This window comes from Pteropus medius, unplaced genomic scaffold, assembly GCF_902729225.1.
Source record: "Pteropus medius unplaced genomic scaffold, Ma_sr-lr_union100, whole genome shotgun sequence".
NCBI lineage: Eukaryota > Metazoa > Chordata > Mammalia > Chiroptera > Pteropodidae > Pteropus > Pteropus medius.
The window spans coordinates 2,935,338-2,959,109 of record NW_024353787.1 but is presented as its reverse complement, the minus strand read 5'-3'; the positions used below and the strand labels follow the sequence as shown (position 1 = coordinate 2,959,109).

The window sequence follows — 23,772 nt, the reverse complement described above, 5'->3', positions numbered from 1 at the left end:
ATGCCCCAGGTACATATATCTATTTCTTCTTCAAAGAAGCTTTATTCAGAATGATGAAAGGTTTCTATTCACATTCCCTTTCTCCACCTCTCCACTTCCTCCGCTTCTCCTCACCACCAGTCTGGGGCCGCCCTCTCCAAACCAAGTAACCTGCCCCAGTGATTAATACCATAATTCAAGATGACTGGAAAACTCTCCATTATGAGCTCTTCCATTTTGAGTAGGAGACTGCAGGGCACACACAGGATATTCACACTGATCTGGGTCACATCATCACAGTTCTGCTAGGGGCCCTCCTTGGTAAGACGCATGCAACCCTGGGGTCTACTTAATATTAAAGAATGAGTCACACAAATTCAGCTTCCAACACATTTTGATTTGAGACACAGCTGTATTAAAAAAAAAACTACCACTGTCATGAACAAAAATCCTACTGAGGAAAGACAATGTCTTCTTACACTAGCAAAACCAGTGGGGTTTAAAGACACTTCTCAACCCAATTCTGAGCAACTATAAAGACGGGTCTGGAGAATATGGCAGGGTTTATGTTTGTAGTAGTTAGTTACCAAGTTAGGTCTTCTTAGTGTCTCCGCGGAGAAACTAAAGCTATCATGAAGGGAGAAAAGGGAAAGATGACAGGAGTGTTAACTAAGAGACAGCTGCTTTGTTGAGACCTTTTTCCCATAGCTCAAGTTCAGCCAATTAGCAAGGGTCTGTTAATGGATTTACCCCAAAACTCTCATGGCCTCTTGCTTTATAAGTTAACCTACATAGTAGCCAACAAACACATTTTCAAATTCATTTCACATAGTAAAATCCAGATAAGCAGATAAAGGAACCATAATACTTAGGAGATTATAGGAGAAAGTGGGCAGCTATGGTTAAAAGAAAAAAAAAAAAGTAAAGGTATTATGAGTCAGTCACTAATACTTTTGAAAGTATAATAGCAGGAATTTCTGCACACCCCCATACAAGGAAACAGGCTGCCTAGGTTGTCTCTTGATGCAATAAGCCACACTCATGGAAAATCAGTATGGGGCAGGGAGGTGGGATTGGGGGAGGGCATAGTGAACATAGACACATACAGTACTGGATGGGCCTGGGTCACTGAGAGGTGAGACACCCATACAAATTATACAGGCCAGAGGGCTGAAGGGGGCTTAGGGCTAAAAAAAATTTTGGTGTCTGCTGCTCAGATAACTGAGGATGAGAATCTGGGGGAAAAAACTAGGCCCTGAGAAATTCCAAATTTGTCAGGAAATAATAGCCAGAATATAAATGAACCCTTGGCAAAAATTTCACTAGCCTTAAAGGATTAAAGGAAAGATTTAAAAATAAAAACCAAAAGAAATCAAACCAGCAAAAAACCTGAAAAACAAATCAAACCAAAAAAACCCCAAAAACTCAGATGAAGGGAAACAGAACTGCTTGGGTTTCTGTCCTTGGTTATGCAAGGCTCTTCTTCGTTGCTGCCAATACCCCATGCCTCTACCTCCTGGTAAGAGGTAAGCTCCAGCCTTATGTAGCGTCAGCACAAGAGTTCTTGGTGAAAAAAGTCAGCAGAGATGTGTCCAAGGGCTTGGCTCATTTATCCTCTCGGTCATTCCACAAAAAGCCACTGGCTTGTAGGAGTTGAAATACTATTAACTGGAAACAGGGAGATGGTGATGGTAGAAAGAGGGACTCTCAGTCTTCCTGAAGACAAACCTTATATGTAGGGATAACTAATTGGACTTTCATTTCCTGGGCTCAAAGAGAACATGCCCTCTCTTTTCACAGAGCAGGATTAGCAGCAACTGCCAGTGGCTGAAATGCTTGTACAGCAAATGTTCCAGTACCCAATCAACAAGCCTTTATGCTCCTCCTGCTAACAATTCAGAGGTTCATGGCATAGAAAGGATGCAGTAATTAATCCAAGCAGTACCAGCTTCTCCTTGAAAGGGGAATAAATTGGTGATATTCTTTTCCACTTTTGGAATTGCAAAAGCGCCACAAGACTTGCTCTTGCATACAATATATGTGTGTTTCCAAAAGAACAAAATATGCTACTGACAAAATAAGGCATTTGCAGCTCTGCAGGCATTTCAGGAAAGACAAGAGCAATATATGATACAATTTTTTCCCACTTTCGATGCAGAATTTCTTGACCTACCTTAGTGAAAACAGTACAAACTAGAAACAACTAGTGCTGCTAGCCAGTCATCCCTAATTAGAAGATCTGCAGAGTACACATTTCTCTTCCTTTCCCTAGTGCATTAAGTAGAAGTTTGAACTCCAACTTCCCTCCCAAAAGAAATGCCTACAAGTTATTCTGAATGTACAAGGTGATCCTACCACCTTCAAGAGCTAGCAATGGCCTTCAGGCTAAGAAGCTCCTGAGCATAGCATGTAAGGTCAAATAGAACTTACCTGGATCTGGAAACTGCACCTTACTCATTTCTTGGGCAATGCTTTCTGTTCTCAACATGCAATGCCAAACTATGTAATGCCTCTGTGCACAAAGGCCCACTACCATTTTGGGGGCTCAGAGTTCAAGTTCAATATTCCTCCCCCCATACCCCTCCACTTTCCATGTTAGACCATAAAGCCTGAGATCTTGTTCACTAGCAGCAATTTCTTGCCACTGCCCAACTGATGAAAAAGAAGAAAAAGAGCTCCTCAGCCAACGCAGGACCTTCCTTCTAGTGTACACCTGAATTCTGTAAGGCCCAAGTCTCCAGGAAACTGTCAGGCCTAAATCTACCATATTTCTAATTTTACTGGTCTACTTCTAATTTTATTGGCCATAATTATCCTGTAGCGTGCTGGAGCTAGCTCATTTGAGCTGACTGGGCCCACCTCTCCCAACTCTGTGTTCAGCGACTTCATGTTGGAAGCTTGATATTGATTGGTCACAGTGGTAGTACTTATGCCATGGAAACTGGCGAAATTTACAACTCAAGGCTTGTTATTGTTTTGTTTTCTGGGGGGAAAACCCAGTTGTTCAACATATACTACACTAAACGTCTATCCCTATAATCAACTATACTTTCTCTCCTATGAGACCTAACCTCCTTTTTTCTCCCCAAAATTCCGTTAAATTGTCTAGAATTTCTACTCCATGATCAAAAAGTCACCTATGTGCTCAGTCATTTCTCATTTTATTCCATATACCTCCTGCGGGACAGGCTAAACAATTTGCAGGATATGGTACAAAATGAAAATGTGGGGGTCCCTTGTTCAAAAATTATTGAGAATTTAAAGACAACGACAGCAGGGCATTAAACCAAGAACAGAGCCTTTTTCTAAGTGTGGAGACTTATACAACTGCACAGGTCACATGCCCATAAACTAGTCCCTGACCCCTCTTCTTAACAGTAAGCCTGCCCTCCCCTGAGGACGTCGTTTCCCAGGTATCTCGGCAACATGATGACTTATTCTCCCATACCTGAGGACTGAAGGTGAGTTGCTCTTTTATTTGCTCCCCTTCCCAATGCTCTTTGCAAACCATTACTCTCCTACTTTCTTTGTTAAAAATTTCTTCTCCTTTGTCATCTTGCTGCACTACGCTTCCACTCTCATCATAGCTGTCATCTTCCAACTTACTCATTACTCCTCCTACTTTACTGATGGCTTTGACACCCGGCTCTCAAAATTCCTCTTCACCCCAAGTCCTTGCCTAAAGAGTTAAGAAGACAGACTCTGGATAGAATCAGATTGCCTGGGTTTCAGTCTTAGTACTACCATATACTAGCTTTGTTGCCTTGGCCACATTCCTTAACCTTTCTTTTCCCAAGTTTCCTTGTTTATAAAATAGAGATTACTTCATAGGATTTGTTGTATGGATTAAAAGAGTTAATGCAAGTAAAGGGTTCAGAATGGTACCGGCACATGGTAAGTGCTCATTCAATAAACATCAGCTATTGCTGCAATCATCATATTAAAGTCTATCTCAATGTCAACATGTATAACTCATTTAACATGTTCTTTGAGCTCCTTGTCGCCAATAAATTTCTTCTCCATTCAACCCCAGCAACCCTCTTCTATAATCACCAGAACTTCTCCACCTCCAAAACCATAATTCAACTATCCTATTCCCTGATTACTACCTCTTGTCCTTCCAGGACTCACAATATCTGCTTCCCATCATCGAAACCTCTGAATGCCAGACTCCTCTATCGCATCACTGTCAGCCCCTCCTGTCTTTGCCTCTTTTGCAATCTTTTTTTTTAAATTAAATTTACTGGGGTGACATTGGTTAATAAAACTATATAGGTTTCAAGTGTACAATTCAATAAGAGGTCATCTGGATACTGCACTGTGTGTTCACCACCGAAAGTTAAATTTCCTTCCGTCACCATATATTTGACCCCTTTACCCTTATCTACCTCTCCTCTTTTCCTATCTTCTAATACTCTCTCTTTCATCCACTCTCTTGACGACAACCTCGATTTCCATGCTCCAATTTCCTTCTATACAAGACTGGCAAAGTTCCAGTCTTGGATGAATCAAACTGTCAGCCTTTTCTTGACAAGGTTGCTGAGAGCTACTGAAGAGAGTCATACAACTATAAAGGTCAGTACCACTCTGATAAATTCATGGTCTCCAACTTCAATGCTGCCCAGCAATCCTTCTATTTCCTTACCTAGTCTGCCATCTTCTACTCTTCACAATGGCTATTTCAGACCTTTACCACTCTCTCTAAACCTCTGATTGTCCTGCCCCTACTCACTTATCCCCACTCCACCAACCTCTGCTTCTGCTCTCAGAACTATCTCACATCAGGAAAAAAACAGGAACAAGATGAGAACTACCACAATTTCCTTCTACCGAACCTAAAAACCCACCTTAGTTGAACCTATATCCACCCGTTTCTTCCTTCCTATCACAGTGAAGGAGATCTCTCTCCTCTTGCTTAAGGCTAGTCTTGTGCTCTGTGATCTGGATTCTAACCCACTTGCCCTACCAGTCAATGAGTCTCGAAGTGTGGTTCCCACACCAGCAGCATCGGCACTCTTCAGGACCTTGTCACAAATGCAAATTCTCAGGCCCCGCTCTAGACCTACTAAATTGGAAACTGTGGAGTTGGGGCCTGGCAATCTGTTTTTAATAACACCTCCAGGTGATTCTGACACCTGCTAAAGGTTGAGAACTAAGGGATTATTTGTTGTTTAGCCCCTTTCCCGTACCTTCAGCTTCCTTCTCTAGTGCAACGGTTCCCTTGCCTAAAGAGCCTCCTATTTGATTTCTTCATGTACATTCTTGCCCTTCTCCAGTCTATTTATTACACATCAACACGTCTGATCATATTGTTCCCTGATTTAGATAAAGACCAATATTTTAAGAAGGCCTCAATCTTCCTCTTTTAAGCCCCTCAGCCTCTTTTTTCCCCACTAGTTCTCTTGCTGTTTGGCAAATAAAACTAACTTCTCTCAACCTCTTTCTTGATCTTACCATGTTCTAGGGCACCTAACGAACTTTGAAACTGTTATTCCCTATTCTTGAAATACTCTCAGCCTGTTTCTCTCCCTAACTCCTCCTTCTACATCAAACTTACACTTTGCTTCCTTAGGGTAGCCCGCCCTTACTCTTTAGTCTTGATTAAGTCCCTGCTAGATGCTCTCACGGCACTCTGCACTAATCCTCTCAAAACCTGCATCAAACTTGTAATTATTTACTTATTACTGGCTAATGCTACTTATATAAATGTAATATCTGTTTTCCTTCCTACAGTGTAAGGTCTATTAGGGCAGAAATCATGTTCATGTTATTTACCATAAGTTCCCAGTGCCTTTTTTAGTAGAGTACCTTGCACATAATAAATTTGCTAACTGAGCCTTTGCATACACTGTGTCTCTATCCAGAATATTTTTACTACCTTTAATCCCTTAGCGAAATCCTACAGATACTTCAAGAATAAGTTAAATATCTCTGTCAAGTCACACCACATACACACCACCTGCCTGCTCAAGTGGATCACTTCCTCTTTTGTGTTCCTACTGTATTGTGTACATAAATCTACTTATGCAATTATTATACACTGTTGTAAATACCTATCTTCACTTCTGAGTCTCCACTAGCCTGTAAACTCTCTGAAGGCATGTCTTGTTTACCTTTGCATCTCAAATGCTTAGAAAAGTACCTGACATTGATAATAAGTGTCCACAAGTGTTTATGGGCTTATTTAGCCTAAGACTATATCTCTAATGTTGCACTGAAAGGTTTTCTCTTAATATTAAATCTGAGTTCCAATTCTAGGTTTGCTGTTCATTAGTTGCACGATCAAACTGTTTAACCTTTTTGGGTTTCCTCATCAGTAAAACAGGGCTAATAACACTTTACTTGGAAATATTGCTATGAAAATTAAACGAAATGACATAGTACAATGATTAGCACATACAGTGCTTGGCATGCAGAAGCCTCATTCTGGCTTCAATTTGATAGAGAAAACTAGGACAAAACAAATACAAAAATAAGTCACAGCAATCAAGGGAGACAGAGCATAGAGTTGAGTCATTCCTTTTAATCATTGCCTAGGAAGATCAACAGTGAAGAAACATAATAAGTGGGATAAACTCTACTGGTGGTATCTCCCTTGGCATACAAAGCTTGGTGAGAATTCACCCGAGACCTCTTGGCTAATGGCCACATCTGGCTCCCCAGCTCAGCAGGCCAGGTCTTAATCTGCGGTACCAGGCATGGTTACTTCCGACTGGAATAGAAACTACCTCATAAGGAATGTGTTTAGAGGCAGGAGAAGGGCAAGGAGAACTTGACTGCAACCACATCAATCAAGTGTTTTGCAATCTGGCAGAAAACATTGCAGAATTGTTGGTGGAGACTGACACCCACACAGCAGCACTCACCTGTAGCCAAGAAACAGTTTAGACTAGATAATGAGCAGCTTTCTGCTTTTACCAAAACAATGGTCACACTTGCATGGAGTGAACATCATTTCTAAGGTCAAATTACCTTTGTTCATCTGGGCAGCACCCACGAAGATGACACCAAGCAGTTTTATACATACACTCCTCAGCCCAGGAGCGCTGCCCACAAACACCAGCTTCACTGCTCATTTGAGCCAAAAATAAAAGCAGATTTAACAGATTCTCTGCTCCTTATTCATAACATGCTTACCTCTTCAGAGCCATTGATATTCTGATCACCTAGTTCCTTGGAGTCATTCACGTCAGAATGCTGTGTCACTACAGGTGTAATTTCTTCACTAGGACTCTCTCTCTTCCGAAGCTTCCTGAGTAAGCTCTGCTGGTCACTGGAAGATACAGTGGGCCTGAGTGGAGCTCTAGGAGGGCTCTGCCTCCTCCAAGATGCCCTGCTCCAATCTAGTCCCAGAATATGTGGTACACCATCTTCAGGTGGAAAGCCCAAATCATCTGCAGTTTGGGATTTTTTTAAAAACACCAGCATGGAATTGGAAGAATCTGTCCTAAAAGGCTGGCAGCTCTGGGGCCTGCTGCAGTCTGCCTGAATGCACATCCCTTCTAACCACCAAAGGGCATGGCAGGCCGAATCCTGACAGCAGGCAGCCCAACATGACTGAAGAGAAGGGGTTCCTTCAAGAAGCCAGAGGTGATTTCCTCCCCCAGATCTCACGCCAACTCCAAATTGTGTCTTCACCTGCTGGCACCTGCTCTCACTGGCATCTAAAAACAAAGAATGAAAATATTTTAGGATGAAATAAAAACAGAGACTGCTGTTCTGCAAAGAGCCCTGAACGCCAACATTCGAGGCTATTTTGAAGACTGGTTTATAAGACAGTAGGAAAGCTGTCTAGCAAGTGGAACAGAAGAAGCAAAAGAGAGTGTTTTTCAGCTCAGGATATTTTAGCATATAGAAATACTACTCCATATTTATCACTGGTTCCCATCTCAATGAGTCCCTTCCACGTAGGCCTTTTACAAAGAACTGAGTTCATGAAACAGGAAAAAACATGAATAAAAAAAGCTACTCTGGTGGCAGTGTATGGAGGGATGGGGGTAGGGTGCAGAGTCCCACCATTTGATCTCCTACTCACCTCCACGGCATTTCTCAGGGACAGTGTGAGGACTATGGGACCAGAAGGGCAGGTAGCTGAACAAGCTGGACTACTTCCCCCACTGAACTGGCAGCAACACAAACTGAGTACTCTTGCAGGTTACAGGTTCATCCATTTCCTAACCATTTGCCGAAGTTAAGTGGTTTTGCATATCACTGTATCGGCCAGAGTAATAGTCAAGCTTACCAAAAATTTTAATCAGGAGAGGGATTCTGCTAGATGAATAACGAGCCAGATCATGATAAGAAGTAAAGGAACAGAAGTACAACAGTGACCTACTGTGGTTAACCTAGATAACATGGCCCAAAATTCTGGCTAATGCTACTTATGGTTAAACTTTTGGGCTATTGATTTACTTCAGGTATGGCATCGATTTTCCTGAAATGTTACCTCACTTCTGTTTTCTTAGATGAAAGTCAAAGCATTTTCTAAATGAAAGTTGTTATTCAGAGTTTATTTTAAGGTCTTACTTATATAGATGTCTGTAACCACCATACATAGGGCCAGAACCAAGGTGAACAAGAGAGGTGTCTCAGGCACAAAATTTAAGGAGGCTCTCATTCTCAGATGAAATGAAGGTGCAAGAAGTTTATGTAGGTGCAAGGTTGGCTCACCGGTCCTTGAGTGCCTCCTTAAATGTTGTACACTCAATTCCTCTTTCTTCACCCTAACTCTGGCCCTGTGGTTATAACATACAGTATATTTTAGAATTATATAGAGAAAATATGCAGTGGAATCAAAGCACTGAAGAGTTGGAATCATGTCTGCATGCACACATAACTGGAAAAGGACTGTGACTAACTAAAGCAACAACCTGACGATCAGCCAAAGCCAACTTGACTTCCAAGAAATACTTACTAAATGACCAACGTACTAAATGTGGACACCAGTGAACTGAGAGATTAGAAAAAAATAATGGCAGGCTTCTGAATTATTGAGCTGAGCAAGCGCTAGGGAAGCCAATCTACCATTGTTCTTTAAAGATACACTGGTACCAACCTAACACCAGCCAAGGCAATTTAGAAGGCCAGAAATAAAGAGAACCCTCTTAAGATGAAGAAATGGCAACTAAAAAAAAAAAAAGCTATGAAGAGATATAGAAAATACCCCTCACTTCCTCACCCATCTTCCCACATAGTAACCAATGGTATGAATCTTGGTATTAGCTATATGAGTGTACAGACTTTGTTGATATTAATAAAATGTTACATCAGTAACTACTGTCAGTTATCTTTATATCAACTTTCCATCATTCTTCTCAGAATAATTCTCTCATATTTAACATAGTGAAGAGTCCACATAGATAAAAAGAACTTGCACTTTTCTGTAAGCCACTATATTTTACTTCACTTTAAAAAAAATGTACTGTGACCTCCACTTCTGCTCTTAAGGGAGAAATTGTCATAGGACTTGCCCTCCCACCATGAGCAGCTAGAAAACCAGACAAAATATATGAAACAACTGTTTTTAGACACTGAACAGGTAGTCCAGGACTGTGATCCCAGAGAAAAAGGAAACAAACAAAGTGAGCCCTGCGACCACCTTGGCTTTCTGCACAGAGGCAGCTCCAGACTGTGGCACAGGGAAGGAGACCCCAAGCAAACTCCTTGCTGAACTGAGGAAAGAGTTCAGGGCGACTGTGATAGCTAGAATTTTGGAACAAACTACCAGAAAAAAGGAAGCTATGCAGAGAAAAAGCTCTAGACATCTGGATAATGGTCTCCTTCAGTCTTTGACTGACTACTAATTTCTGCCAACTGTAGGTTGAGACAGCATGAGGAAAATCAGAAAATATTTTGAACTAAATAAAAATTAAAACACAACTATCAAAATTTGTGGGGTGCAGTTAAAGCAATGTTTGGAGGAACATTCATTTATAAGTTTAAATGCTTGTTTTAGAAAAGAAGCCTAAAATCAATGATCTAGAGAGACAGGGAGACCGGTATGTGATGACAGACACAAAGACTGGAGTGAATCAGCTGCACGCCATGGGATGCCGAGGACTCATAGTGACCACCAGTAGCTAGGAAGGGTCAAGGAAGTATCCTATTTAGAGTCTCAGATGACCAACCTTACCAACACCTTGGTTTGGGGCTTCTGGCCTTCAGAACTACTGGCTTATGCAGGATTCTCTGCCCTTGCCTGGGAGAACAGTTCAGGAGACAGACACCTCCAAGACTACCAAGACCCTAGATCCAGGAATTACTGACATTTGGAGATCTGGCTATGTCCTTTACCCATATTGAATGGAGATGCCTGCATGTTATTCAGTGGACATGTATAGGAACATGCTGGAAAATTATGGGAATTTGGTGTCTGTGTGGATTCTCTCTTCCAAACCAAAATTAATTGCCCAAATGGAGTGAGGGGCACAGCCCTGTACAAAGCTGCAAGAAGTTTCATCAGGTACCTATGCAGTGCTGAAGTACTGGCTTGAAGCAAAGCTGACAACCTTACAGCAAAATATTTCTGAGGGATCTGCTCTGGAAGAGCGAACAAAAAGTGTCATGACTGATACAGGCCTGGACTGGGAGGACAGAAGCTCCACAGAGAAGAAGCGCTATAATGCAGGGAAATCTTCAAATATAATTCCCCCTTTATTAGCCATGAGAGAAATCATACTGGTGAGAAATCTAATAAATGTAAATGTGGGATAGCCTTTGTGAATAGCTCGTCTCTTTCAAATCATCATAAAATTCACATAAGCAAGCAACCTTATAGAGGTATTGAATGCAGAAAGTGTCTTAAGAAGCATGCAATAATTATTAATCATCACAGAATTCATTCTAGAAAGAAACTCCACAAATGCAATGGATGTGCAAAAGCTTTCAGAAAGAACAGTGTCCCTTTAAAAGTCATCAGAGAATTCATACTGGTCAGAAACTCTGCAAATGTAAAGACTGTAGGAAAGCCTTTACTCAGAAAGCAGCCCTGACTCATCATGAGAGAATACATAGTGGAGAAACACCTTTTAAATGTAATGAATGTGGGAAAGCTTTCAGAGGTAACTCGACTGTGTTGGAACATCAGAAAATCCATACTGATGAAAAACCATACCAGTTTAATGAATGTGGAAAAATCATTAGGAAGAAAGAGCGCAACTGATATCAACTGAATACATACAAGAAAGAAACCCTATCACCATAGTAAATGTGGAAAAACTTTCAGGTATATCTCTTTTGCTGGACATCAGAAAACTCATAGTGGAAGTAAACCCAATTGGTGTAATGACAATGGGAAAGCTCAATTCATATTAAACATCAGAGAGTTCATACTAGACAAAAACCCTATCATTGTAAGAAAGGTGAGAAACCCTTCAGGTACAGCTCAGACTTTGTTGAACATCACAAAATCCACACTGAAGAAAAACCTAATGAATGTAATTAATGTGGGAAGACTTTTCCACAAAGTTCAGCCCTTAAACAGTGTAAGAAAATTCATAACAAAGAAAAGGCCATCAATTGTAGTTAGCGTGGTAAATCATAGAGCAGTTAATCTTTATTCCTACTGGGCACTGAAGAGGAGATATTCAATAAATTATACATTTATCAAAAATATACTTCTAACATGTGTACTTCTAACATGGAAAGCTCACTTATGAGAATTTCATTATGGTATAGCTTGTACAGGTGAAATATTTGAAGAATCTAAGTGTCTATCAATATGGAAATAGTTACTAAAGAATACTATGTGCCATTAAAAACAATGAGGTAGAGTTCTGTATACAGCCATAGAAACATCTCCATGATACCTTGTTAAGTTAAAAAAGCAAGATACAGAAAACCTACATATTATGGTCTTATATTTTTTAAAATGAAGCTTTTTTGTTTGTACATATATATTACATGCATTAAAAAAGATCTGGAAAAATAAAAACCAAACTTTAACAGCAAAAAAAAAAAATGTTTTTTTATGCTTCCAACGTAAAAGCTATAAAGGGAAGAGTAAATTATACCTAAGATAAGTAAAGAAAGGAAAAGATAAAAATAACAATGAAACAGAAAACAATGAGAAAATCAACAAAACCAAAATCTCATTGTTTAATAAAACTGATAAAGCTCTAATCAGATTAATGACAAAAAAGAAAGAGAGAGAGAGAGAGAATAGTCATAAATTAACAATATCAAGAATGAAAGAGACATCATTCCTGATTCAGTAAACCAGAAGAGCAAATTATGGCTCAAGGGCCAACTCCAGATGCTGCCTATTATTATAAATAAATTTTTACTAGAATATAGTTACATTTATTTATTTATGTATTGTCTATGGTTGCTTTTCTATATGATGGCAGAGTTAAGTAGCTGCAACAGTTATCTTAAGACCTACAAAGCCTAAAATATCTACTATCTGGCCCTTTAACGAAGTTTGCTAACCCTTGGCGTAAGAGAATGTACTTTTGTTTGACTTACTATTTACTATTGTGTAGAGCTTCAATTTAGCTGTTAACTCATGGAAGACTGATAAGTTGCAAATTATTTCGATTTTTAAAGAGATGCAAATTGTTTCTGTATGATATAAAAGATAACCTCAAAGGTTTGATTAATAAGGCACCCTAGCTATTATCCTTATCTCCTTATTCATTCATCCATTCAATAAATATTACTGAATATTACATCTGTTTCATGCTAGGAATTGCTTTGATGGAGCTCATAATATAGATGAGGGAGAGAGAGATTAAACAGACAGAATACTAATGTAGGACTGCAAACCAATGTAAGTGCTCTGAAGGAAAGAAATTCAGCCTCTATAAAGGTAGCTAAATTTGGAATTTATTGAACAGATATATTATCACACATAATATCAAAGACACTTACTGTACGTTGTTTAAAATAAAAAAAGTATTGGAAATAACTTATACATCCATCAACAGAGAGCTAGTTAAATAATTAAGGAAGATCCTGTAGTTACTGGCATGAATAAGGCCCCTCTATATAGTCCTGATGTGGAATGATATCTAGGACACATTATATTAAAAAAGAAATGTGCAGAGCAGTGTGTATAGTATGCTACAATTTGTGTTGGGGAAAAAAAACAATATAATGTTTACATAAATTATGCATAGGATATTTTGGGAAGAATATTCAAGAAACTGGCATGGCTGCCTTCAGGAGGATAAACTAGGAAGCAGGGAGACTAAAGTGAGAAATCTGTTGGTTCACTAAGTATCCTTTATACCCTTTGAATTTGTACAATGTACATGAACTATGTTTTGAAAAATAAATTTTAAAAATGTAAATAATGAGATTTTTAATGGACTCTTACAACGAAGACCGAAATCCTTAACATAACCTAAAGACATCTTGATCTGGACTCCTCCCACTTTTCTGGCCCCACCTTGTATGATGTTTTCCCTCCTTCACTATATTCCAACCCACCAGCCTCCTTTCATTCCTTAACTGAACCATGCTCCCTCCCCGAACTGGGCTTTGCACATGCTGCCCCCTCTAGCTTGAACTCTTTATCCAGTTAATAATTCCTCATATGAGGTCTCAGTTCAATCATCATTTCCTCAGAGAAACCTCCATCCTAAGCCAGGTCTCTCTATATACTCTGTGGGCCCTGTTGCCCCTCTCCTTCAAAGCAATTACAACAGTTATAAAGTTACACTTCTTTATATGATCATTTGTTCAATATCTTTCCTCCCCACTACACTGTAAGCTCCAGGATGACAGGACCGTGTCTGGTTGTTTGTTTGTTTGTTTGTTTGTTTGTTTGTTTGTTTTTAACTCTCACCACTGTGTCTCTAAGTCTAGCACAGGACTTGGCACATTATACTGTAAGTGCTCAAAAAATCTTTTCAAATGAAGGCACAAATAAATGCACGTATGCATATGCATGAAGTAAAAAGAATGAACAAAGAGTCAGGAAACCAGACAACTAGGTATCAGGTAGGTCATTCTGAAGACAACCAGGCTGATGACAAAACTTTAAAAAGAAATGAGGCCCATTTGCCACAATAAATGAGGTGGGTGAATGACAAGTGGTAGATGAGTAATGATTAGCGGTAGGAAGTGGTATAAGCCTCAAAGAGCAGAAGTTTTTTACATGAAAGTGGAGGAGTAATGTTCAAGAAGTGACAGTGAGGAGTGATAAGGCCATCAGCTCCACCTCCAAACACTCATGGAATATGGGAGAATGCACAGCCATCGCCCGCAGGCTAGAGGGAAACGGTGTCTTTCTCCAAGGAAAAGCCAGGTCTCAGAATATTCCCTATCTCTCATGTCTTAACTAACAAGTCTGAGTGAGTATAGGGGGGATTTGTAACTCAAGGTATTTTGTCACAGTTGAAAAGTTGGGGAGGGAGAGGTAATAAGTACAAGTAAACTGAAAAGCACAAAGTTATACAGGAATGTCAAATTGGACTCATACAAATCATAATGGTTAAGGCACTTTATACCAGGAAAAAAGGAGAAGATGGAAATATATGACTAGGGACCGATGACAGGATTGCTGTCTATCCATCTTTGGTATAAAAGAGTGAAAGTTTTGAGGCAAATCACGAAGGGTATCTTACCAATGGAATTTGGGGGATAGATTTACAGAAAATGGTCAATGGAATTTACGAGGATTACAGGGTCAAAGGGAAGGTAGCAAAAAATCTAATTCCTTGATTATTTCTAGTAGCTCTAGTTAAATCCAGATCTTTGAAAGAGGAGGCAATAAAAGCGGGAGGGGTGGGGTTACTACAGGACTGGTTTGTCCTGCAAAGACCTTCTTTTGCTTCCATGGCTCCCTGAAGAATATCACATAAGCTAAAGAACTATCTGGTAGTACAGTTCTATACTACAGAGATGTGTTTCATATCCCAAACACTCCCTGCTTTATGAAGTGATCTGGAAGCCTCAGAGATCTCAACCATTAATCGGGCTAGAGAGAACATGTTCAATAAGAGAAAGAACAACCTGGGGGTCCAAACAGAATGTTCCAGACTCTCCCTACTTCACTTGTATCTCCTTTTTATTCTTAAAATTATTACCAAAGTTTAGTTATGGGTAAGATCTTTGATTCATGTGAATCTTATCTGACAATTTGATCCTTTGTTTTAGCTCAAGGGAATAGAGACTGGGAAAAGACAGATGGTCAGAAGCACTTAGTGACCAGAAGTTTAAAAAAATGCGAGTTCTGGAGAGTTTCGCTGACTCTCAACGAAACTTTAAGAAAACTGCTAAGAAAATCAATCCCAACAGTTCCTAACAAGGGAAGGAGGTGCTCTGATCTCTCAGTTTACATGTTTAGTTAGTGAGATTTTGACTAAGTTACTTTTATTTTATTAAAAGTTATTTAATGTTGCTCCATTATATGTTCAATAACAAAAATATGCAGGAAAACAGTTCTTTTTCATCCATTCAGTGGATCATAGTTCTTCCTATTAGATAGTTAAAAAATGTTTAACCCTCTAAATTGGTTAAAAGACACAGGTTCTAGTTTCAGCTCTAGGTCCATCATTTACTAGTAATTTAACCTCTCCAAGACTGAATTTTCATTGTTTTCATTGTAGTTACTCTTGAGAAAAAGAGTTCACCAAACGAGGAAGCAGGGAATCATTTGTAGAGTCAATATTGGATTCTAGATGTAACTTGGATAAAAGGTAAGATGAAAATAAGCGTCAATTTTAGATCAGTTCCTCTCCCTGCCCAGGCCACCATAGCCTAGCTCTGCTCCCAGGGCCTAAGCAAAAGCAGTATTAAATCCTTACAAAGAAAGGGCTTACAGTTGGTAGAACCTTAGACTAAAAACCCTTTGTGAAAGTCTGGAACTCACTGTTGGTAGGAGCATGCAGAAAGCTTAGCCAGGCTGAGAATAGGAGGCAAAGCCAATCCCTTTCTTTCTAAAACTATGGCAAAGTAGAGAATATAGAACTCCCATATGTATTACCTGGAAGATCCCCAAAACAGGAGGTTCTGGAATTAGCAATGCTTACTTATCATTACCACCTCTCGAAAGGCAGAATGCTAATAAATCTAGACCAGGTTTCATAATTCCAAGCAGCAGAGTAGAAAAGTCTATAGAATATATGAATTACTGCCAGAAAGAAATTCACCAAATACTTTTAGGAAGCTGTGAAAAACTTTGGAATTATTTAGAGACCGTGCTGTTGCCTCTGGCATTCTTAAACCTCAGGTAACAAGCTTAACTTCTCCAGCTAACTTGGAAACTGTGCAACCAAGAGGAAAGCAAAGACAGACTGCCCCCTATCTTAGGAGCCATACTGTTAAGGTCACTGGGGAGTCACACTTTAACCAAATTCATCAAATTGTATCCCAATGGAAGGGCTGAGATGGTGGGATTGAGAGTAGAGAGAATGCCCCACCAAAAAAAAAGCAGTTGGCAAATTATTTTATTTGGGGGTGGGGGCAGCAAGGGGAACCAAGTTTCTGTGGAAAACAATACATGGTTATGACATTTTATAGGCAAGATGTGCACTTACTTTTAACATTCATTGAAACTAAAATTCTTTTCTCGAAAACTCATAATTTTATAATATGGTCAAGAATCCATTCAAAGCTTTCCTTTGATAATTATAATACACTATTACCAAGTGGTAGGGCAGAAGCCTTATATTTGGTGCTGAAGTCAGTGGCTCAATACCATCTGTCTTCCTGGAGCTATCATCAGAAGTCTGCATTCTCTCAGAAGTAGTAGGTCTCAGCTAAGATGGCTGCCGTATGAAAATGAGACAAGCAGGCATACTATCAATCCCCAGAAAAACTCACAGGAACTGTTCAAAAACAAACCACCCCAGGGGGCACCCTTCACCTTCCTTTTGACTGTCAGCATGTCTGTCACCTGCACACCCACTAGTAAACAAACACAAAAAATGTTCCACTTTACTCTCCACGCCAGTTATCTCCTGCAGGGGTTATCTTATTCAGAAAGCCAGGCAGAGGAGGTAACTAAATCCTTTGAAGAGCACAATCAGGTATTATAAAGTTTGAAAAAAGCCAGGGTAATAACCATTGTCCTCTCTTCTTTTTCAAAAGGGCCAACATTTTTTTCGACTGCACACTGGTTAGATTGAAAGATGGCAGCAGCCTCACAAAGCAGTCCTTTAAAAAGAAAACAATTACTATTCATCACCTTTGCTGTGTGCCTAGCTTTGTTAAGAGCACAGTTTGTGAAATGCTATGGTGCAGGTGATTTGCTGAAACTAACAGCTAAACAAGAATCCGTGTGCTTTGTTACCATATTCTGACTCCTTTCCCTTGACTGTAATGTTTCCATTTTTCCCAAAGACCGTTCTGACCAAGGACAAACTCCCTATGGAACTAGGGACCAATAAATACATACCTCTCAGCCACTATGCGCATTAACTCTTGATTGTCTGCAAGAAGGGGCGGGGGGCGGAAAAAGCTTCCAACAACTGGATCACAAAACCTGTCTTGGTGCACTTCTCTAGTGAAGAAAACTCAGAAAAGGAAGTCCTCCTCTTTTAAGACTGTCACTTAAGCCTCAGAGGTACTGGATTGTGGCAAATTGTTGAAGAGAAAAATAGTACCATCATAGCTTCTTAGAAGGGGGCAATATTTATAGGCAAAAGAAGGGAAAAGTGTTCTTTTAATCTACCCATTTATTAAAGCGGATAACTATACTTTCCAGGTTAAAAGAACTATATAAAAAAACCACCCTCATTTAATCTTGGTTTAATGAGAATATAATACATCCAGTCTCCAAGGTGAGGTTTATATAGAACCCTCGGAAGATCTGACTTAATATACAATGCAATATACAGATGATGTATTATTGAATTGCACAACTAAAATCTATATAATTTATTAACCAATGTCACCCAATAAATTTAATTAAAAAAAAAAAAGAAATGCAAATGAAAATAAGAAAAAGAAAATTGAGTTTAAAAATTTGTTTCCAAAAGAAAATCTTATATCAAGATCAATACCTTTATTCCATCTCACTCTATCTTCTGGCCTCCACGCCACAAGTCTGGTAAGGCTTTGGCCCCTGACATAAGACTGCCTGGGGTTGACTCCTGATTCAGTCAATTTACTAGCTAGGTCATCTTGGGTCAAATTTCCTGATTTCCTCATGTGAAAAAAATAGGGATGATGACAACAGTACCTAACTCACAGGGTATTACAGATATTAAAGGAGATAAGTTATACAAAGTACTTAACACAATGCCTGGCACGTAGTGAAAGCTCAGTAAATATTAGCTGCCATTACTTTTGTTGTTGTTATTACACTGCATTTCAGCTCAGGTACCACTTCTTCCAGAAAGTCTTCCTTGATAAAACCTTCATCCCAAGATTCCTCTCTTCCACATATTTTATATATACCTCTATCATAGTATTTCTCCCACTGAATCATATTTGTTTGTCTACCTCACACGCTCTGCCCTCTTTAAGTGCTAGGATTGTATCTTGCATTTCTGTATTTGTAGGCCAGCAAAACACCTGGTATATAGTAGGCATTCAAAGAATTATTCGTTCATTATAAAAGTCTACCCAATATTTAAATAAATTTATGCGTTTTTCTTTATTATTATTTATTATTATTTATGCCTACAGCACCTGGTCTTCCTAGGTGGACTCCCATCCAAGTATTAGCCAGGCCCGACCCTGCTTAGCTTCCGAGATCAGACATCGGACTTGTTCAGGGTGGCATGGCCGTAGACCATGGACCGTGGTTCCACTGGGGCGTGAACCCAGGACCTTCTGCGTGTAAAGCAGACTTGCTAACCGCTACACTATGAAACCACATTGTGTTTTTTTAAACTAACAAAATCTAGCAAAAGATGTTAGTTCCAAGATGGAATTACTTGAGTTTTAGTCATTTGAGACAGAACCTTAATGTTAATTAATTGCCTTCGACAAAAGAAGGGAGGAACAGGAAAGAAAAGCAAAGTTCCCAGTTCACTAAGAAATTAGAGCTTTTCAAATTAAAGTGGAGAAAGCACTTAATGGGAGTTATGATGAGAGATGTGCAGCGAGAAAGTGAGTGATGAAAAGCCAAATGGATTAAGAGGAGATAACTGAATCTAATATAACTGACTAGGAAACAGCTTTTCCTGTCTTAACACTAAACTGAAAAATCTTTTCAAATCTCAAAGTAATCTTTCCTCATGAAAGGATCAACCAAATTTCAGTTTGCTGAGCTATTTATTTCAGACCACTCCACTCGACTCAAAAGCAAGATGGGCTTTCATTATGGAACCTTCTGAATAAACGGTGGAGAACAGCTTCCCAGTTCACTTAAGCAAAGAGCCATCCATCACTGATGACATCTAGATCCATTCAGTTTTCCTTCTTCTAAATAATGATGAAGAAAAAAAAACTCTCAAAGTTCTAGTCACCTCGGTAAAAATACAGAAAGCAGTCTATCACAAGTCTAATGCAGTTAGCTTCTACCCGATACTTATTAATCAGAAGTTTGCATTAATTGGATATGTTTGTTATTAAGTTTCAAAAGACCTATCTTTTAAGGTTTAGTCCAAACCCATTTTCACACCCGAGTTATAAGTTTGAGCTGAAAATAGCTCTCCTACCATAAAGTCACCTGCTCAGAAATGATCTAGTCTTCAAGGGCTTTATAATATTTAAAGGCAGATTGATGGCAAACAACTTAACCATGTACTTAAAAAAAAAAAAAACTGTAAGAAGGGGGTTACATTCCTGCGTGTGATAAACTCAGAATCTCCTGCTAAGCTTTTTCTCCCACCACCTTATGACTAAAAGACTCTGGAAAATGCTATCAGCAAGGAGAGCACGCCTCCAAGCCACAGCATGAAGGAACCCACACCTCTCTGTGTAACACCGTCTTTGTACTTCAAAAATCACAGGTATCGAATGATAACAAACTTTGGCCTGTACATTAAAAAATGCTTCTAAAAAGAAAGGAAATGTTTTTTCTAAAGAGAAAAGCACCTAGATGTGGTGTCATGAATCTAGCAATTCCCTGTATTGCCCACTGTAGATGTTATTGCTAAGAACTTGCAGTTGATTGCTGTCTCTGACTGCAGGGCTAATAAATTATTTGCATTCATCACAATCACACCAACCTTCTTTTGAAACCCACACAGTGAACCTTGAATCAGAGCACTGCTTTGTTTTCTGGGGAAGGTTTTTTTTTTTTTTTTTTTTTTTTTTTTTGCTGGCTGGTTTTGTTGTTTCTAAAGAGAAGGCCATTTAGAGGGCTGCGGCAGAGATGTAAATTAAATAAAATAGCAGTAAGCTTGGGAGGAAATAAGGAAATAATATAGCAAACCATGAAGTGTTATTTCAGCAGAAATGGCCAACAGAGGAAAAGTTTATGTCAATTTATCCATTAAAAATCTCTCTTTTTGGAGTATTATGTAAGTGTCATAAAAAAAAAAAAATGCAGTGGGCTGAACTGGGACATGTGAGGACTCAATACAACCAAGCTTCAAATACTTAAATATCTCAAACCACTTTTTGCTTATAGCAAATAAAAAGCAGAGCTACAGATGCTTTCTCATCTGTGTGTAAATGAAAGCGAAACTGTGTGAGTAGTTAGTATTCTTAGAATTTTTGAGAACCACTTTATTTAAATGATATCAAAGCCAATCTGTATCTGTACAGAAATAATTTTCTTAAGGCTCTTATTCTCTAGACTTTACAGAGCTGTGCATACTCTTCCCTCTACCCTTCTCGAGATGAAAAAGTGAAAAGAGCTCTGCAGGTTAAAAACCACTTCAAATGAATCCGGGAGAAGGAAGTTCAAAGGGATTAGAATATTACTGACTCACCAGCCTGCTAGAGAGCAGGGTTCAGCTCTTCCCAGCCCCACTCTTTGTTCCCATAGCACATCTTGGAATTTATCATGCTACTTTATGTTTTTACATCTACCTCAGCCTCCAAACTGTGAACTCTGATGGCAGGAAGTGGGTTTTTTTAGCTGGGGACAGTATTTGTTGACCTGAATTATGTATCTATATAGTATTATGTAATACCTAGATATTAATTATCATTAAGTGAATTAAACATCCTAGAGAAGGTATTAAAATTCAGTAAGCATATTTTAAGGAACCGAATGTTAAGACAACACATATAAAAGAACCAAGGATCACAAATATTAGAAATGTGTAATTTAGTTAAAGTCATCAATATAATGCAGCACTGACATTCAGATAATTTGATATTGTTTGGCTTATTTACTATAGATGTGGCTTTTAAAAGACTTCATTTTTTATGATATGTACTTACATGTATCTTTTACTTATAGCTCCATTTTCAAGTTGATTGTGATTCACACATTCTACTGACAAAAATAAACATTTGGGCAAATGGTTAATACTCCTGACTACCAAATTATCTAGTATGGACTCACTCTAACCCCACAGAAACTGGTCTTTTCTTATCCTCATCTGTAAAATACCCGAATTTCTCTGCTCCGTCAAAAGTAACATTAATTCTAGGAAGGGCATAAGGATATCTAAATGTGTCTCGGTGTGTGTGCGTCTATCTGTCCCTCTCCCCTGCCCCATAGACACACAGGAACATCCCTGAAAACACATCAATACAGAGGGCCTTCCTCACTCTTTACCTCTCCCTCCTCACTGACAGAGGCAGCCAGGCTGCCAAGGCAGCAACCCCCACATGAAATATGAAATAGTGGAGGTGAAACAGCTCAATCAAAACAGCTTGGGAAAGGGAAGGAGTGTATACTTGTCAGCTAAAGTCTCCACGGAAAGGCCAGAAAACCTTTGCTTCTGCCTTGACCATCCTGGGCAAATAACCCTGTTCAAGGGGTGCTTATCTAAGCTTAGAGGCCAAGCACTCCCTTTAACCTTTCAGAGAAGGGTAATATGAAAATGCACCTGGTTATTTGAAAAGTGCACGATGAGAAATGTCAGGGTGCAGCTTAAGCATACTCCGGAGAGCACAGCTGAGAGCAATTTCGAAAACCAAGCAGTTAAGAGACTGAAGTGGAATGCACAGGTAGAAGAAAAGCTTGCACTGCTTCAGCACAGGGGACTGTTTTGCTTCGGCCAAAAGCCACAGACTGACCCAGCAGGATGCAGATTACTCAGCTCTCTGAAATGGAATATGGCTCTTCCGGCTTCTCTCTACAAGGTTGCCTCATTGGTTCTGATTAAGACTCACTCATTCCACTTCCATAAGTCTCCAGCTGGCTTGGGTTACCCTTAGTTAAGGACAATAAACACTGTATCCAAAAAAAAATAAAAATAATAAAAATAATAAAATTTAAAAACCAGAGGAGCTATGGAACAGGCAGAATGGCAGTCCTTTCAAAATTTTAAACATGAATTGAAATTAGAGCTACATAAGTAAAACCAAATCAGAATAAACACTCCCCATCTCCCAGGTCTGAAAATACCAGTCATTCCCCTTAATCCCTAAAAGAAAGAATCCATGAGCACACAGTTACTTCAAACTCAAATGTGCTGCTTTGGTTTAGAATCAAAGCATAATGTTAAGCTAGTTGGAAGAAAGAAGACATTCTTTAAAATTCTATCATTTGCTGGGAAAGTTTAAAAGGAGGAACTGGAGTAAGCTGGGCACCCATCTTTAGGGGTAGAGTATGCAGTTGATGGAGTTTCAGATAGGCCTTGGCCAGCATTCTTCTCTGCTTTTGTATCTCCTAGGACAGCATCTATGATGGTTAATGCACCATGCAGAGACATTATAATCCGTTCTCAGGGTATTTTATAGTTTCCTTTCGTGACTAACCAAAGAAGTTCAGGATCTGTATAATTTAGTGTTTACTAGATGCTAAGCATTGGAAATATTCACCTGAGGGCCTGATGCCAAAAAGGAAGGAGTACCCTTAAGCAGAGAAGACTTTCAAGAGTTGACTGGCCAAGTAGATCCAAAACCCATGAAATCTCCGAGGACACACACTTCCAAACTAGTGGCAAAGGCTGCAGCTGTAGTGTTTTCTTTTCCAAATATGCAGATAACCACCTTCACAGCTTATTCAGGTATATGGGTTATTAATGGTGAAGAGAATGGGCTGAATTGAAAGGAAAGCTGGAGATATATCCTACTGTAGACAGGGGCTTCACCTACATAATTCTTAGCAGAAGGTTCCTCTTTGAGACTAGCTTGAGACATCAAATTACCTAGTTCCCTACATTCCTAGGATTCTACAAGGAAGAGCGGGTCTCTGTCATTGAATTACTTTGGGACCCTAGAGAAGCCTCAGCCTCTTTGGAGAAAATCTACATACCAGTAACATCATCTCTCTCAAAGAGACAAAGAAATGACAAAGAAATCTGCAGACTGCCAGCTCCATGAAGGCAAAGACCATGTCTTACTCACTACTGCATTTCTAATGCCTAGGATTGTAGGAATCCCAATAAATACATTTCAAAAGAAAGAAGGGACTAACTCCGCACGCTACTTCTGATACAAAATCCAAAAGTGCTATTGAATCAGCTCCAGTCAAAACACTGTCCTGACCAACAGACAGAGCCAGCCTAGCCTGGTACAAGGCCTTGCCGAGCCCAGGCACATCGTCAGTGCTTTAGGAAATGAACCAAGGCTGAGGGGCAGGTAGTGTCCTGGTGGCAGAACAAAATCCTCTTCCAGAGGAAAAGTATCCTTGGCTGAAGGAGGAAACAAGTAGCTAGTCACGCTTCTTAGTGGCATGTTACAATAATGCACAACACAGTTCAGCCTGTGATGGGCTTCCACCAACCTCAGGCCTGTAAAACTATACAAATGGAGGCTACTTTTCTTGACAATGCAGAAAGGCCAGCTGCCTACATTATACTTTTAAAAATGTAGGGACTGAGATGC

At 39.4% G+C, this 23,772-nt stretch overlaps 1 protein-coding gene and 1 pseudogene across 5 annotated transcripts in view; both read right to left on the bottom strand.

Annotated features, from left to right (window-relative positions):
• Positions 1-23,772, bottom strand: part of KIAA0319L (KIAA0319 like) — an 86,372-nt gene that overhangs the window by 50,030 nt on the left and 12,570 nt on the right. For 4 of the 5 annotated variants that reach the window (XM_039850942.1, XM_039850941.1, XM_039850940.1 and 1 more), the window contains exon 3: positions 7,117-7,643. In XM_039850942.1, the coding sequence (XP_039706876.1) occupies positions 7,117-7,643 (527 nt within the window). Of the gene's footprint in view, positions 1-7,116; positions 7,644-21,213; positions 21,247-23,772 lie in introns of those variants that run through there. The other variant, XM_039850943.1, reaches the window with a different exon arrangement.
• LOC120593329 (uncharacterized) lies at positions 18,550-18,665 on the bottom strand (annotated as a pseudogene).